This window comes from Bos indicus x Bos taurus, chromosome X, assembly GCF_003369695.1.
Source record: "Bos indicus x Bos taurus breed Angus x Brahman F1 hybrid chromosome X, Bos_hybrid_MaternalHap_v2.0, whole genome shotgun sequence".
NCBI classification, from domain to species: domain Eukaryota; kingdom Metazoa; phylum Chordata; class Mammalia; order Artiodactyla; family Bovidae; genus Bos; species Bos indicus x Bos taurus.
This window is the reverse complement of record NC_040105.1, coordinates 35,435,258-35,451,387: the sequence shown is the minus strand read 5'-3', so window position 1 is coordinate 35,451,387 and position 16,130 is coordinate 35,435,258. Positions and strand designations below refer to the sequence as shown.

Below are 16,130 nucleotides of genomic sequence, written 5' to 3'. Positions count from 1 at the left end.
AGCCCAAATCACACCACTGCTCTTTGCTGGCCAATTTCTACTCAACAACAGGTGTTTCATTCAACTACTACCTCCTTAGTGGAGCTCTTTCTTGATCCATTCCCTCACCCCCACAAAATTCAAACTAGGAGCTCCTACTAGGTGTACCCATATGCCATTCTCCAGTTCTTCCCATTTTTTCAGTCTCTAGTACTTGGCAAACAGCAGATACTCAATGAATGAATGCTGACTCAAAGTCAAAGAAGCTAACATACATTCAAAGACAACAGGCATATATGAAAAGAGAAACAGGAAACTATCAAGCACTACACTAGAATTAAGAACCATAGTATATACTCACTTTGCCAATTCGTTTACAACTATGGGCTGGTCTGCACAGAAATCCACTTTAATAACCACTGATGACTTGGGCTGCACAACACCACTGGTTGGAAAAATGACAATGGATAGTTGGCCCTGGTATTCTGTTTTAAAGATACCTAAGGAGAATGAGAGCAGATGGTTTACATTTGGATCCTTATGATGTTAACATTCACTCACTTAGTAGGGGACAGACACACATTACAGAGTATATGGTCTACTGTGGACCAAGAATCACAGCTTTGATTGTAAGTTCAGTCTCCAGGGTCATCCAATAAATTTCAGTCTACTGTTAAGACTCAACCCTCACCAATAGCTAAAATATACTGTCTGCTTACTTTGCTCAGACACTCATGCTAAGAGCTATGCATATGTTATTCTACTTAGTCCTCAAAATGAAATCAGTGATACAGGCTCAAGCATTACCTCCATTTTATAAATAAGGAAATAGATACTTAGATAGGTCAAGTCACTTGTCCAAAAATACACAATTATTATGACAGATTAGATGATCAACTCCAATTCTTCAATCTTCTCTGCATGCTTAATGTCACACTCCCATGGATTAAGTATGTTTTCCTACCCCTTGACTGGGCCTGATCATGTGATTCACTTTGGCCAATAGCATGGAGCTAGAAGTGACAAGACAGCTCCAACCCCAGATGTTCTCCTGCTCTCTTACCATTCAAAGTGTTTCTTTTGAGAAACTGCTGTCCCTTTGGCCTATGCCCCATAAGGAGCAAGTGTGGAGCAGAGAGAGCCACCCAACTGACTCCCAAACCTGCAGTTAGTAACAGATCAGCCTGGCTGCCTCAACCTGAAGCAGAGTCACCCAGTTTAGTCAAGTTCCTGCTAATGTGCACAAAAGCATTAGTCCAACTCTTTGCAACCCCATGGCCTGTAGACTGCCAGGGTCCTCTGTCCATGGAGTTCTCCAGGAAAGAATATTGCTTTTTTAAGCTACAGAATTATGGCATGGCTCCTTCCACATCAATAGTTGACTACTACAGCTAATAACTAATAGAGCTGGGATTTTCACCTGGATGTTTCTGACCACAGGGCTTATACTTATAGCCACCACTACCACTCATTATGTAGTTAATGTAGTTCACAGAGGAAAAGGGTGAAAGGAATGAATTTCTAGAATAAAAAAGCATATGAGAAGGAGGGCACAAATATTTCTTATTCTGAAAGCAGAAATGGTCCACAGTTTATGGTAATGTCGGGTGCCTATATTAGAGCATGCAGTCTATATCAGATACCATCTCCTTTTCATCTCTGTAGTCCTGGCACACCACATAGTGCCTAACACCAAGCACTGCTCAAAATGTCCAACAAATGGGAAGCAGCCAGTCATGAGTTTCTTTGATATCACTATACAATATTAACACAAATGAGCATTCTGCCCACATAAACAACTTTGAAGATCTCTAACTTAGCAGTTTTACATCACATTTGATGACATTTTCCAAAATTATTCATTTAACTTAGGATAATGAAAATATTAGCATAATAAAAGTACTGAAAATATAAAAAAATAATAAAACTTTAAGTCCAGAAATGACCTGATGAAAAAAGGTAAACAAACTCACAGTAACAAAATGTGTTAATCCAATAATTTTTAGATACATGGTAAGGACATAAATATTTACTTCTTCTATCATAATATAAAGCAAAAATCTGTAAAATTATATCCATTACAAATAAACAAGTATCATTGACTCAGTTCTCCAAGAAAATAAAACTATATAAGTTCAGTTAAGGCTGAGTCTAAAGTCAATGGTCCAAAAGCTTATCCAGGAACAACTCCTAACAAAAGAACATTGTTGAATCTTTTAAATATATTAAAATAGTGAGTACACAAACACAACTGCATCTTATTTAACTTTAATGCCATCAGTAATAATGAAATATTTGACTGTTTTATTTTTTAATGTTAACAACAGGAGCAAGGACATCATCCTAGGAGAAGGATGTCATTGAAGCAAAGATGTTACAGACAGAATTTTTGTCATCAAATTTTCATTTTTTTAAAGATATGAAATTGGCCAATGTGTGGAGAATGAACTACAAGCAGATAAGAAGAGACTTCAGAGAAATAATTTAGGTTGATATTATAAGGCAAAAAAAGATGATGACCTGTTGTAAAAAAAAAAAAAAAGTGACAATGGGACAAAGAAAAATAGGATTACTGACATAAGGATGTGGATAGACATGATTTAATAATTGACTCAGTAAGGGGGTAGAGGGTGAAAAGGAGGTAGATGTCAAGGATTTTGCCAAATTTTTGACTTGGCCATCTACATGGTGGTGACATTCAATGAAAAACAGAAACAGAGAACTTTGGGGGAGAAGTTGAGTAGTTTAATTTTAGACATGTTAAGTCTGAAAAACCTGAAATAAATGCAGTCTTGTATAGACATCAGTTAAGTAAAAGGAATGGAAGTGATTGCCCAGGGAGAGCAGAGTGACTGAGAAAACATGAGGGTTCATGACAAATGCTAAGGAACACTCACTTCTAACGTACTGAGAAAAGGAACAGCGCTCCACAAGAGAATTAAGGAAGATGGAGAAAAAGAATAATCCTAACATCAACTGTATTTATTGAACATTTAATGTATGTCAGAGAGTGTGTTAAGCATTTTATTAATCATCACCACAATTATACAAGGAAGGTATTACGTTTATCCCTAACGTATAAGTGAGGCAATGAATATTCAGGAAGTATAAATTATTTGCCCAGGGCTTCCCAGCCAGTTAATACTGTAACCAAGATTTGGACTCTGGAAGACCTCACTCTGGGTCAAATCAATTAAATGAATGCTCACTGAATGCTTAGTATATGCCCAACACTGTGTCACACATGAAAAGTATGTTGAAATCTCATGGCATGGATTTCCAAGAAAACAAACAAACAAAAAGTACACTGAGAATAAGTAGTGGGTGCTTCTCTGGGTAAGAGAGGATTCTTAGGACCACTTCTGGGTCTGATTCAATTCAGCAAATTTCCTGCTTTAGAGATGATGCTAGGCTTTTCTAGATAGTGATGTAGAGAGATGATGCTGATGATCAGGGGAAGAGAGGCAGCAGGCATTAAGAGCAAGAGAAAGGTCATATATTTGTGGTAAAATAAACCAAGGTAGCCGGTGAAATCCAGAAATGGTGTGTAAAGATCACTCTATGGACTTTTAAAACTATTCCACATAATAACATGGTAGTAGAAAAACTACTCAAAGATTCAAGAGGGGAAGAGGGAAATGACCGCAATTCAAAAAATGCTAAGATTTTTTTTCTATCTTCAATGATTAAAAACTAAGAAACAATAAAAACATAAACGAGGAAACGGAGTTTACCAAAGCACAAAACACTAATATTAGAAACATCTTAAAGACTAAACTATGTTTTTTCAAAGTGAAAAGATAAGCACTACTTGGTAAGTTAGGCAAACATTCTTACAAGAGGCAATACAACAAAATGTATTTGACAACATGCAGCTAAATCCATGGATAGTTACTCCATAGTAGATTATTAAAGAGAATGCAATGGCACCCCACTCCAGTACTCTTGCCTGGAAAATCCCATGGATGGAGGAGCATGGTGGGCTGCAGTCCATGGGGTCGTGAAGGGTCGGACATGACTGAGCGACTTCACTTTCACTTTTCACTTTCATGCATTGGAAAAGGAAATGGCAACCCACTCCAGTGTTCTTACCTGGAGAATCCCAGGGGCAGGGGAGCCTGGTGGGCTGCCATCTATGGGGCTGCACAGAGTCGGACATGACTAAAGCAACGCAGCAGCAGCAATAGATTATTAACATAAAACATCATGAAGTTGTTACATAGATAAACTCTAGTATCTATCTCAGTGAGAGTACCACAGAGAGAAAACACAGCTATATAAGTCATGAACTTGCCGAATGTGGCTTTTTGATGTTCTCTTAAGTATATATAAGGGCTTCGCTGGTGGTTCGAATGGTAAAGAATCTGCCTGCAATGTGGGACACCCAGGTTCAATCCCTGGGTCAGGAAGATCCTCTGGAGAAGGGAATGACAACCCACTCCAGTATTTTTACCTGAAGAATTCCATGGACAGAGGAGCCTGGCTGGCTACAGTCCAAGGGGTTGCAAAGAGCAGGACATGACTGAGCAACTAACACTTTCACTGAGTATTTGTAAACACTTAATCTTTGACTCTAAAACTATAAAATATTTGTCACATAAAATCCTTTTGGAAAGTTTTATTAAAATCATCTTTGGTTGCTGAATCTATTTTCTGCTTAAGTGTTTTTCTTCATGAAAATACATAATTCTCATGAATATTTATATATTGTGCTTATGGGTAATGAGGACTTTATGACACTTTATGGGCATTTGCTACTGTGAATATAAAACATACTATCAATTTTGATAAGGGTAGAAAAAAATATTCATCTCCAAAAATGAGGGACAAAGGCAGCAGAAAGAAAATGTGTTTCACTGATAACAATGTGTTTCAGTTTGTAAGGTAATGGCAATTAACACTTCATAATACTCAATTATAATTTACCAAGAATAGTATTAACTACAATACCATGCACACATACTAAAAGTTAATGTGAATTACTCTTCCTAAAATGTATGGACTCAGGTCCATATATGTACTTTTATTAAGTAAAGTAATATTAAATAGTCAATTAAAATTCAAACATATATTTTTTACTTATAGTTTTTATATGTAATAAATGTACAATTTGGTAAGATTTTAGAATAAAATCTAGAAGTTAGAATCAATTTAGAATCAATTTAAAATAAAGAGAGGATATGATCAAAGCATTAAAGAATTTGTAATGGACAACAGTTATGAAAAATTTTGGAAAGTAAAATAATACAAATAAAATTCTATCAATTACATATCACTGCTCCACAATCAGATCTAAAGGACTATTTAGACCAGAGTAACTCACCATAAGAGAGTTCATCCTTAACACTGGAGTCAGGCACAAATGAGCCTAATATTTCACAATCTCACAGAATTCAGAAATTCAATCATTTAAAAAACAAAGTATGGAAAGTGAAATAAGTAACACTCAGTGAGGAACAATTATCAGTTTTATCTGTTTATATCCCAGGAAGAAATCAGTAAAGTATCAGAGTTCCTTTGTCTTAATAATTTCCATTGTTCATTCAAGCAGCCCCAGAGAATGCCCTCACTTAGTATAAGACAGGTTTAGATATAAGACCTGTTTCATGTACCCAACAAGCAATCTCAAGAGAGAAATGTACTGCCTGTCTGGAGCTTGTCCTCATCTCAGCTTGAGAAAAATGTTAGTCTTATCTCAGATGCTGACCATTCAATCAAGAGAATGAAAGGATAAGTGATTGTATGCCTACTATATATCAATGACGAGTGTGTGGTCATGCAGACACAAGCACATGTATGCACGCACGCACACACACACACACCCCTATGCCTTTACGCAAACTGTTAGGTCACAGTAAGAATCTCTAGAAATAACCTCATGGAGAAGAGAGAAGCACTTTTTCTTTCAACAAAATGTTAGTAAGAGCCTGCTAGGGATCAGTATGTGAATTCAAAGTTGAATATGATAGAGAAAAAGAACAAATCTTTCCTGAGTACCTGTGATAAGTCAAGTGCCATATTACAGCCTTTGGTACATACATAATTAACCACAGTATATTTTATTAGTCAGTTTATAAATGAGGAATCTTAAGTTCAATGTTCTTAAAGATACTCATCCCAGATCACACAGCTTGGAAGGCACTGGGCCCTGATTCTATTTCTGGAAAGCTCTAAGGACTGTGTCACTTCTATGATACCACTCTATGTCTATACTCAAGGAGGTCATCAGTCATCTGAGTCAAGTTATATTGATAAGAATCATAAGGATGTAGATTCATCTTTCCTGATATTGCCTATCAGTTTCTAAAATAGTAATCCTACTTAAGGACCTTCAGTTTTGAGCTTTTCCAAATGACAGATCTAATTTTTGAGGAGCAGGGTAAATCATAGAATACATTAATTGCACAAGAAAGATTGAAGGCAGGAGGAGAAGGGGACGACAAAGCATGAGATGGTTGGATGGCATCACCAACTCAATGGACACGGGTTTGAGCAAACTCCAGGAGATAGTGGACAGAGAAGCCTGGCGTGCTGCAGTCCATGGGGTCACAAAGAGTCGGACATCACTGAGTGAGAGAACAACAACAATATATTTCAAAAATTATCAATTTTCTTCCAAAAGTGTAAGTTAATTTATAGAATAGAAAGTATTTACCTGGCACACTGCCATGGTTAATGATATTAATCTCTTTACAATACACTTTACTACTGGCAACCAATGTCCCAAAATTAACTTCTGGCTCAATTTCCAATTGACATGATGGAATCAACCTAGAAGAGGAGAAAAGAGGACCATATGATGAATTTTAACAAATATAATCTCATGGTTAAATCCACAGGGACTTTTATCTTAACTCCTTAAAAGAGACTTCAGTTTCCTTACAGGTCTGCTGGTGGGACATTTGTCAGTAAACAAAATTGTGAAATGAAGATACAAAAAAAGATAATGAGAGACATTTTAAATTTAAAAATCAGATTTTGTGCATAAATACATGGAATACTCTCCCAAGTACTCACCTTGAAAGGTTACCCATGTATCTCAATTTTTTTTTGCAGCTCAAAACATACTTGGAACTCTGTCTTGAAATCTCCACCTAAACCATACATTATTTTGCCCACCCCCCTCAGAAGGGGAGGGGGCATACATACACCATATGTTCTTTTGCCCCCTCTTTCAAAAGGGTACCAGTTATCTTAACAAAGTAAGTCGTTTGGATGATGCCATATCTGATGAAATAAAAGAAGGTGGGATACTATAAAATATAACTTGGAGACTAAGAAAAGGTGTAACAACAAAAGGATACAATTGATTTTTTATGTGCATATCTGTAGCACATGTTTTCATAAGCATTTAAAAAATCCATTCTAATCCTATATACATGTCTCATAAGGATATATATACACATATATGTTTTTAATCTGGATACTAGTTTAGTTTATAAGGCATCATTAAAAATATTATGCTGTTCAATATTAACAAATTTTCTGAAAAATAGGTAAATACTATGGCTCCTATGTTACAGATGAAAAACAAAAGACTTAAAAAGCCTAAATTATTTATCCAAGGAATTATCTAGATATAACATTGAGGAACTTAACCTTGAATCCATTTTGTTAGATTTCATGTACATTACCTTAGAAACCTAACAATGATGACAACAACATCAATAATAAATGTAGTAATAACAGATCTTTACTGAATCTTTAGGTTATATGCCAGACACATGAATTAATTCACTCCACTTAGGATACAACCTCCAAGATATTAATATATACATGCATGCATACAATCATATATACATACAAACATACCAAAATTCACAAATAAAAATACATGAAGAAAACATTCACAAATACTGTGTTACTCATTGATGGTCTGGGCCTTCTTTCTGGGATCTGTGTTTATACATGTTTTTGTATTATTGGATAGGTACAAACACTCCAGAAATCAGCTAGGACTGTCCTGTTTATGCTGCATATTCTAAGAAACACCCATGTTCTTCTCATAAAGAGACTGTAATTTTGTGACAGAAAAAGATCAATGACCTTGTACATCTCTTTACAATATACTTATATGTATATACATAATTGTGTTAATAAAGAGTTTATAAGATCTAAAAGAATAATAATGCAAACAATATAAAATGAAAAGCTAAACATTTTTTCAAGCTTTTTCTCTAGCTAGGTGTGAAAAAGAATCTTAATAATTTCTTGAAAATCTTTCACACATACACATACATATAAATGTACATACATGCATACACATATCCATGGTTTAAGGAGTAAGGGTGTGCTAATATGGTAATATTTAATAGTTTCTCTGGCTTTCCTACTGGTTTGTCTTCCTCTTGTATAAAAAAAATTCTCTGGCCCATATGAACCGCAACATGTCAAGACATTTGACCTCTAAGGATGAAAAGAATCAAGCCACCTATCAGGAGAAGTGCCTCTTGACTCCAAATGCTCTCTACAAAATGAGTTACCAGTTGAACCCTATCTAAGGGTCACCCTTGAAGGAAATTCTGGAGAAGGGAATGAATGACCAACACACTAATATCAAGTACCAGTTATCTCCAAACTTGTAAATGCTCTCAAAGCTAAATAAATACCTTCCAATGGTGCAAAGGAATAGCTCATTCCTTGCCTAAAATGTGTCAACTGTTTGATTCCTATGCAAAATGGGATGCTGTGCTAAAGCAGAATTTCTCAACATGGAGAACCCAAATAATTGGACATCTAAATTTAGTTCATGAAAGTGAAAAAAAAAAAAAAACAAGGGAAACTATTAAAAGGTTTATATCTAATACTAATATTAATATTTCAATATCAATTCTGCTAGTGATGGGCAAATAGAAACAAAGAAAATACCTATAGAATCATATTTTGCTGTAAAAAGAAGAATTGTGCATGTATATATATATTAAAAATACCTAAAAATTCTATAATAGCTTTAACAGGTAATTTTATAATGAACAGAACTATACTTTTTTCAATGTAAAATGAAAAGCACAATGTCTTGGTCAAATAAATTAATTGTATTAAAGTTAATCTCCAAATCAGTTATTTAATTCTATATTATATTCATTATACTAATCCATATTCTTTAGCCAATCTCAGAAGAGCACCATTTTTATTTTCTTGAAGCCAAACGTCTGCATTATTTAAAATTCTGTGAAGCAAATACAGCAATAATTTAAAATTATATTAAAATGTGACTGCTAAGTCACTTCAGTCGTGTCCGACTCTGTGCGACCCCATAGATGGCAGCCCACCAGGCTCCCCCGTCCCTGGGATTCTCCAGGCAAGAACACTGGAGTGGGTTGCCATTTCCTTCTCCAATGCATGAAAGTGAAAAGTGAAAGTGAAGTCGCTCAGTCGTGTCCAACTCTTTGCGACCCCATGGACTGCAGCCCACCAGGCTCCTCCGTCCATGGGATTTCCCAGGCAAGAGTACTACTTCACTGGAAAGCTGGGGAAGATAGTCAGACAGATTTTGTTGGAGTGAGAATGAAAAGTATGATTGTGGAGACAGTAAAAATAGCATTTTAAAAATAAATCTTTCATCAAAAGGTACAGAAAATATGGCAGAAATAAAATAGGATGTGAATTCAAGGGAAATAAAAGAATACAAGCAATTGTTGAATATTTCTAAGTGATTTTAATAAAAAACAGAAAACTAGTCTTTCATATGTTTTGAAGACTACAATTTGCTAAAAAATTTGTTCTTGAAGTTCAGTTTAAGGATACTATAGATACAAAAAGCCCTACTAGAGAAAATAGAAAATATTACTATGACTCTTATTTTCATCTGAAAGATGCTCAAAATGTTAGCCTCAATTATGAACAATACATACCCAATTAGAGGGACCTCTATTGTTTTATTTCCTATTGAAATAAGAAGTTGATCACACATGTCTTCATTCTTATCAGGATGATACTCCACCATAGCTGTTGTCTGAAGGCCAGAAGCAAGTGATTTATCCAGATTGGTCAAAATCAGTTTGAACTTCAGTGGAAGAAAAAATAATAATAATTACACATCTTAACTCCTAATAAGAAAATAATATGAGCAACTGTAGTAAGGAGTGCACATTATTTCAAGAGATATATAAGATACAGGCAATATTTCTGCCCTAATGATTCTATATGCTTCAGATACACTTTTAATGGTAAATGAACTGAAACTGAAAATGCAGTCAGTCGAGAAATATGTAAGTGTTCAAGGGCTCCTTTAGAAGTATGAGGTACTAAAAAACAGGAAAAAAAAAAAAAAGGGAAGAGAGCTGTGCCGAGTCACTCAGTCATCTCTGACTCTTTGCAACCCCACACACTGTAGCCTGCCAGGCTCCTCTGTTCATGGGGATTCTCAAGGCAAGAATACTGGAGTGGTTTGCCATGCCCCCCTCCAGGGTATCTTTGCAACCCAGGGATCAAACCCAGGTCTCCCACATTGCAGGCAGATTCTTTACCGTCTGAGCCACTCAATATACACCTTTAGAAGTATGAGGTTCTAGGAAAAGGGAATACTAATCTAATAAAAGTATCATTCAATCTAAATACATATATAACATACATGTACAAGCACACATGCATTCATAAATACATATAGTATTTTATATACTTTTTGCATGAGGACTTGGACTTCAGAACGTGGAGGAAATACAAAAAGGAATAGACCAAGGAAAAAGAACTTTTGTTACTTTTGTTCTTGAAAAACATTTGCTAGACTCCAGGAAGACCTGAAGAGGGAAAGAGAAGAACTTCTATGTATTAAGTACTTCTGGTAGGTCAAGCATTCGACAACTATTAGCTCACTTAATATACTTCTACAGCCCTGTAAGGCTGATATTAAGGCTCCCAGTGTACAGATGAGAAACTAGGGCCTGTAGGTTCAAGAGTGTCAGTGAGGACTTAAAACATACATCTATCTGACTCTAAAACTTAAGCTCTTTCCCCACAACTAGAAACTCCTGAATATATAATCTCTTAAAAGAAGCATATTATATATCCTTTGAAAATTACATAATGTTTAAGCCAGGGACTAATCAGGTGTCATATGCGTGGTGCAGACCAAAGTATCATGAAAATCCAAGAGAAAACATGATAACTGTGGGCTAGGAATGAGCACATTCAATGCAGGTTTAGAGGATGGATGTATAGGGTAGAGAAGAAGCAAGAAAGATGCTCCCTATGGAGGCAGGGATATCTTAGGCACATGCAGAGAAAAGAATAAGCAAAATAATCTTTCAGCAGGGAGCTAATAAGCTAGTCTAGCTGGGCAAAGAGCTTCAATGAGTAACAATGGAGGTCAAGTTGAAATTAACTATTCAGGGCTTTTAATGCCAGACTGAGTACAAGCAGTGCTTTCCAGCAATGAGGGTAATAAGAGTACTGGAAAGATGTGTTGATACAATTGGTTTGAAAGTGTCATCCTTCCAGCAAACAATAACTCTGAGACCTCATAACTACCACAGCCCAACTTTCAACCCTCATCAATTACTTAAAAAAACAAGGGATAAGTATAGGCCTTTGGGTGCCGAAAGTCCACATAGCAGGTTTGATCATTTTCCTTTATAAAAGAAGGACAAGGAGTGCTTCAGCAGCACATACCCAAACTACAAGTTTCTAAGCACTCTGGGTGGTCTGCAAAGGTGTCAAAGGCACCAAATCTACTCTTAGGAACTTATCATGTGACCACTGAGGTGAAAGTAACACTTAGCAGACACAAGTAACTCTAATGAATGTCTGTATATGCAATTAGTATCCAGTAGTCGTGTCCGACTCTTTGCAACACCATGAATCGCAGCACGCCAGGCCTCCCTGTCTATCACCAACTCCCGGAGTTCACTCAGACTCACTTCCATCGAGTGGGTGATGCCATCCAGCCATCTCATCCTCTGTCGTCCCCTTCTCCTCCTGCCCCCAATCCCTCCCAGCATCAGAGTCTTTTCCAATGAGTCAACTCTTCGCATGAGGTGGCCAAAGTACTGGAGTTTCAGCTTTACGATCATTCCTTCCAAAGAAATCCCAGGGCTGGTCTCCTTCAGAATGGACTGGTTGGATCTCCTTGCAGTCCAAGGGACTCTCAAGAGTCTTCTCCAACACCACAGTTCAAAAGCATCAATTCTTTGGTGCTCAGCTCTCTTCACAGTCCAACTCTCACATCCATATATGACCACTGGAAAAACCAATAGCCTTGACTAGACGGACCTTTGTTGGCAAAATAATGTCTCTGTTTTTCAATATGCTATCTAGGTTGGTCACAACTGAACTGAACTGAACTGAGGGGAGAAAGAGACATGACTGAAGCTACTTAGCGTGCATGCATGCATTGGAGAAGGAAATGGCAACCCACTCCAGTGTTCTTGCCTGGAGAATCCCAGGGACGGGGGAGCCTGGTGGGCTGCCATCTATGGGGTCACACAGAGTTAGACACGACTGAAGCAACATAGCAGCAGCAGCAGCAGTGGGGAGAAAGAATTTGGAGATAAGAGAAGATTTGTTTGAGAAAAATGAAAACTCACTTTTGACTCTCAGAGATGGACAGGATTTGGAAGGCGGTGATTCTTACAGGAGGGAAGAATAAAAACATGGGTCAAAAGAAAAGGAAGTCTGAGCTAACATGGGTAAGAGGACAATGACAAGAAAGACTGGCCTGACAGAACCAGAGGCCACAAGAGTCAGCAGAACACTGAAGATAGGACTGGGTCTTAGTTTTCTAACAGCAACCCACAGTAGGTGGCATACATCACCGCATACGGCAAATAGTAGGTAATGTGGGACCTCAGAAAACAAACTGGAAAACAAGCACTGATGCATGTTAAGAGAATTGTTTCCTAAGTAACTACAATAGTGATGACGGCAATGCTCTTTACATAGCACCCTGTTTTTTGTTTCCTCCAAGACAGCTAATATATTTTTTACTTATCTATCCCTTCCTTAATTCCCTTTACACCTAGGAAGGTCCAGGAATACACATCATGATCTAGCAACAAATATAAGTTCACACTGATATCGAGCTCATGGCTTTCGCCTCTAACTAGTAAACCTGTCTGGCCATTCTCTTGCTAATGTCAAGACCTGTGTTCTAAATAAAAATCACACTAAAATAAAATATATTATTTTTCTTCTGACTGCACAAAAACCGCTCATACAAGTGTCTCCTGCTGCTGCTGCTAAGTCACTTCAATCGTGTCCGACTCTGGTGACCCCCATAGACATCCATGAAATAGTGTTTGCCCACATCTGGGATTTACTGCCAACTTGACTTTTAAAAGAAAATATATTCAGATGAACATTCAATTGTTTAATAAATATGTAGTGAATTAGTGAAATAATAAATGATTTCTCTAATTTTACAGTGTTTGTAGCAATCAGGTACTTCCTGATTTAAAGGGTTAGGCTCTGCATGATTTTATTACAAAATAAACACATTACTACTGTCAAAACATGTAAATACAAAAATCCATAAAGAATGATTCCATTTATATGAAACTCAAGAACTGACTATTAATCTGGTTCATTACAAGTCAGTATAGTGGTCACCTACCTCCATGGGGTGATTACTCCAGGTACTACAGAGAAACTTCTGTAGTGTTGGAAATATTCTATGATTTGATCTAAGTGGTAGCTACATGGAGATGCTATGCTATGCTAAGTCGCTTCAGTGGTGTCCGACTCTGTGCGACCCCATACACGGCAGCCCACCAGGCTCCGCCGTCCCTGGGATTCTCCAGGCAAGAATACTGGAGTGGGTTGCCATTTCCTTCTCCAATGCATGAAAGTGAAGTTGCTCAGTCGTGTCCGACTCTTAGCAACCCCATGGACTGCAGCCTACCAGGCTCCTCTGTCCATGGATTTTCCAGGCAAGATTACTGGAGTGGGGTGTCATTGCCTTCTCCGACATGGAGATAAATGGAGATAAATGCATATAAAAATTCATCAAGCTTTACTTTCAGTTTCTGTGCACTTTAGGGTAGGTAAATAGTACATCAGTTTTTTAAGTGTAAAAAGTAGAGCATAAGACTGGCCTGACTGAACCATAGGCCACACGGGTCAACAAAACACTGAAGACAGGACTGTGTATTCATTTTCTAACAGCAACCCACAGTAGTTAGAAACATATGTAATTTTAAGTGAACCTTTCCATATCTGCATGTAGAAGTCCAGCTGCATTCAGTATCATTATTAGGACTATTTCAGGAGAAAATGCAGTTATGCATCACTTACATATCAAAAATTATCTTCACCTGTCCTATATCAAGTCTCCCTGAGAACATGTGATCATAATAAATTAATATCCATTTATTCACACAGATAGTCTAAAATAACAGTGACAGAGATGAAGTTCTGTCAATTTTTAAATCAAAAGAAAGGTGAAAAGATAGGGATAGCCTCTTAGAACATTAATTTTGCTGATTATTCAACTTGTACTAACTCCCTCATTAGTTTTGTTTTGTTTTGTTTTTGGTCGCTGCCATCTCACCAGGGATCAAACCTGTGACCCCTGCAGTAGAAGCATGGAGTCTTAACTACTGGACCACCAGGGAAGTCCCCTCCCTCATTAATTTCTAAGTTTTTTGAGGGCAGAACTATCTCCATTTTACATGCTACTTTCTATTTTGTAGCAGTTGCTAAACAAAAGTTTGTTACAGTATGAAATAATAAACCTTCCTGCTATCCTACAGTAGCTGGAGTAATCAGGCACTTTATGACCCAAAGGGGAGTTAATAGAGAATAAGTTGTCATAATTCTACAACATTATAAAGCATAGATTCTTGGCTGTTAAAGAGGAGAGACGCATAAAATCCTCTTCCCTGTTTTCCCCAAACTCCAAATGAAGGAACTGGGAGATTCCAGATCGACTTTCCTCCCCTGTCTCCCAGCCCCAAACAAAAAGGGGGGGGGGTGGCGGGGGGAGAAACAAACAAACAAAAAGGCCAGCCCACCAAATCACCGCTTCACAGGAAGCTCAATCCTGCCCGCACCCTCCCCAGGCCCTCCTGAGGCCCTGCTCTGAACTCCCCTGGGTGTGTTACCTGTGGCTTGACAGGCTCCTGAAAATGGATTTTCTGGCTGCTTCGGCCGAGATTTTGTACGGTAAGTGGGAGGCGGTAGACCCTCCCTGCCACCGCGTTCCGAAATTTCATTTCCGACGGGGTCACCCGCAGCTTCATGTCCTTCTTTGTGGTGTCCAAGTCCCGGGCCACGAGGGAGCTCCTCTCGGTCTCCATGGCCGTGCTCTATGTAGCCCGCAAACCGTCGCGGACTTGACCACCGACTAGCGTGGACGCCGTCGCTAGGCAACCGCCCGACGCCACGCGATCTCCTCCAGCCCAGCCGGCTTTGGCGCCGCCCAAGCTGCGCGAGTTGGCAACCTCACAGAGGCTGCAAGCTTCTGGTGAAAGTACCCAGTATCCCAGGTGTCATCAGAATAACTGTAAAACGTGCTTTGGTCACCCAGATCCCAGCCTGGCAGGATTTTAAGAGGCCACTGGCGGGGCGGGCATTTTCCTAGACCTCTCAAGATTAAACTTAAAGAGCAGTGAAAGTATGTGCCCAAGTACGAAACAGGATGTAACAGTAACGGAGGAAGGCAATGGAAACACAGCCAGATCCCCCTGACTCCGGCTCAGTTGCCTTAGGCTAATGTTTCTAAAAATCTACTAGCAATCCTCTGGGTTTTTGTTAAAATTCATAATCTGTTTTCAGTAGATCTGGGTCAGGGCCTAACACAGTTCCAGGTGATTCCAATGGTGCAGGTTCAAGGACCACACACTGAAGAGAGGCTATAAAAATTTTAAGTCGTCTAGGTTTAAGTTTCTTCATTTGTGAAAGAAGGCGCTGCTCAGAAGATTCAGATCAAACATCTTCATGGCTATTTATCTGAGCACCTTTCCAACAGGTCTAAATTCACACTGTCCAATCCATAATCTCTCCTCATCTTTCATCTGCTGTGGTAGTCCTTGGTTTCAAAACATTAGGTGAGTGCCATTTCCCTGACTTAATTGCCTCTGATAACTTCACAACAGTTTCTTCCACAGACCTTTATTAATTTGCAGCCAAGCAGTGCAGAAATGGCTTCCCCCTCCACCCCTTATTTTAAAAACCATATAGAATTTCCCACTCACATAAAAATTTATTTATAATTA

General features: G+C 38.1%; 1 protein-coding gene across 2 annotated transcripts in view; it reads right to left on the bottom strand.

Annotated features, from left to right (window-relative positions):
• The window catches only part of CFAP47 (cilia and flagella associated protein 47), a 504,014-nt gene extending 488,750 nt beyond the window's left edge, over positions 1-15,264 (bottom strand). For both annotated transcript variants that reach the window (XM_027534335.1, XM_027534336.1), the window contains exons 1-4: positions 15,018-15,264; positions 9,834-9,985; positions 6,635-6,750; positions 341-479 (exon numbers count right to left, since the gene is read on the bottom strand). In XM_027534335.1, coding sequence (XP_027390136.1) covers positions 341-479; positions 6,635-6,750; positions 9,834-9,985; positions 15,018-15,212 — 602 coding nt within the window. In that variant the 5' untranslated portion in view covers positions 15,213-15,264. The remainder of the gene's footprint in view (positions 1-340; positions 480-6,634; positions 6,751-9,833; positions 9,986-15,017) is intronic.
• Between the last annotated feature and the right edge of the window lie 866 nt (positions 15,265-16,130).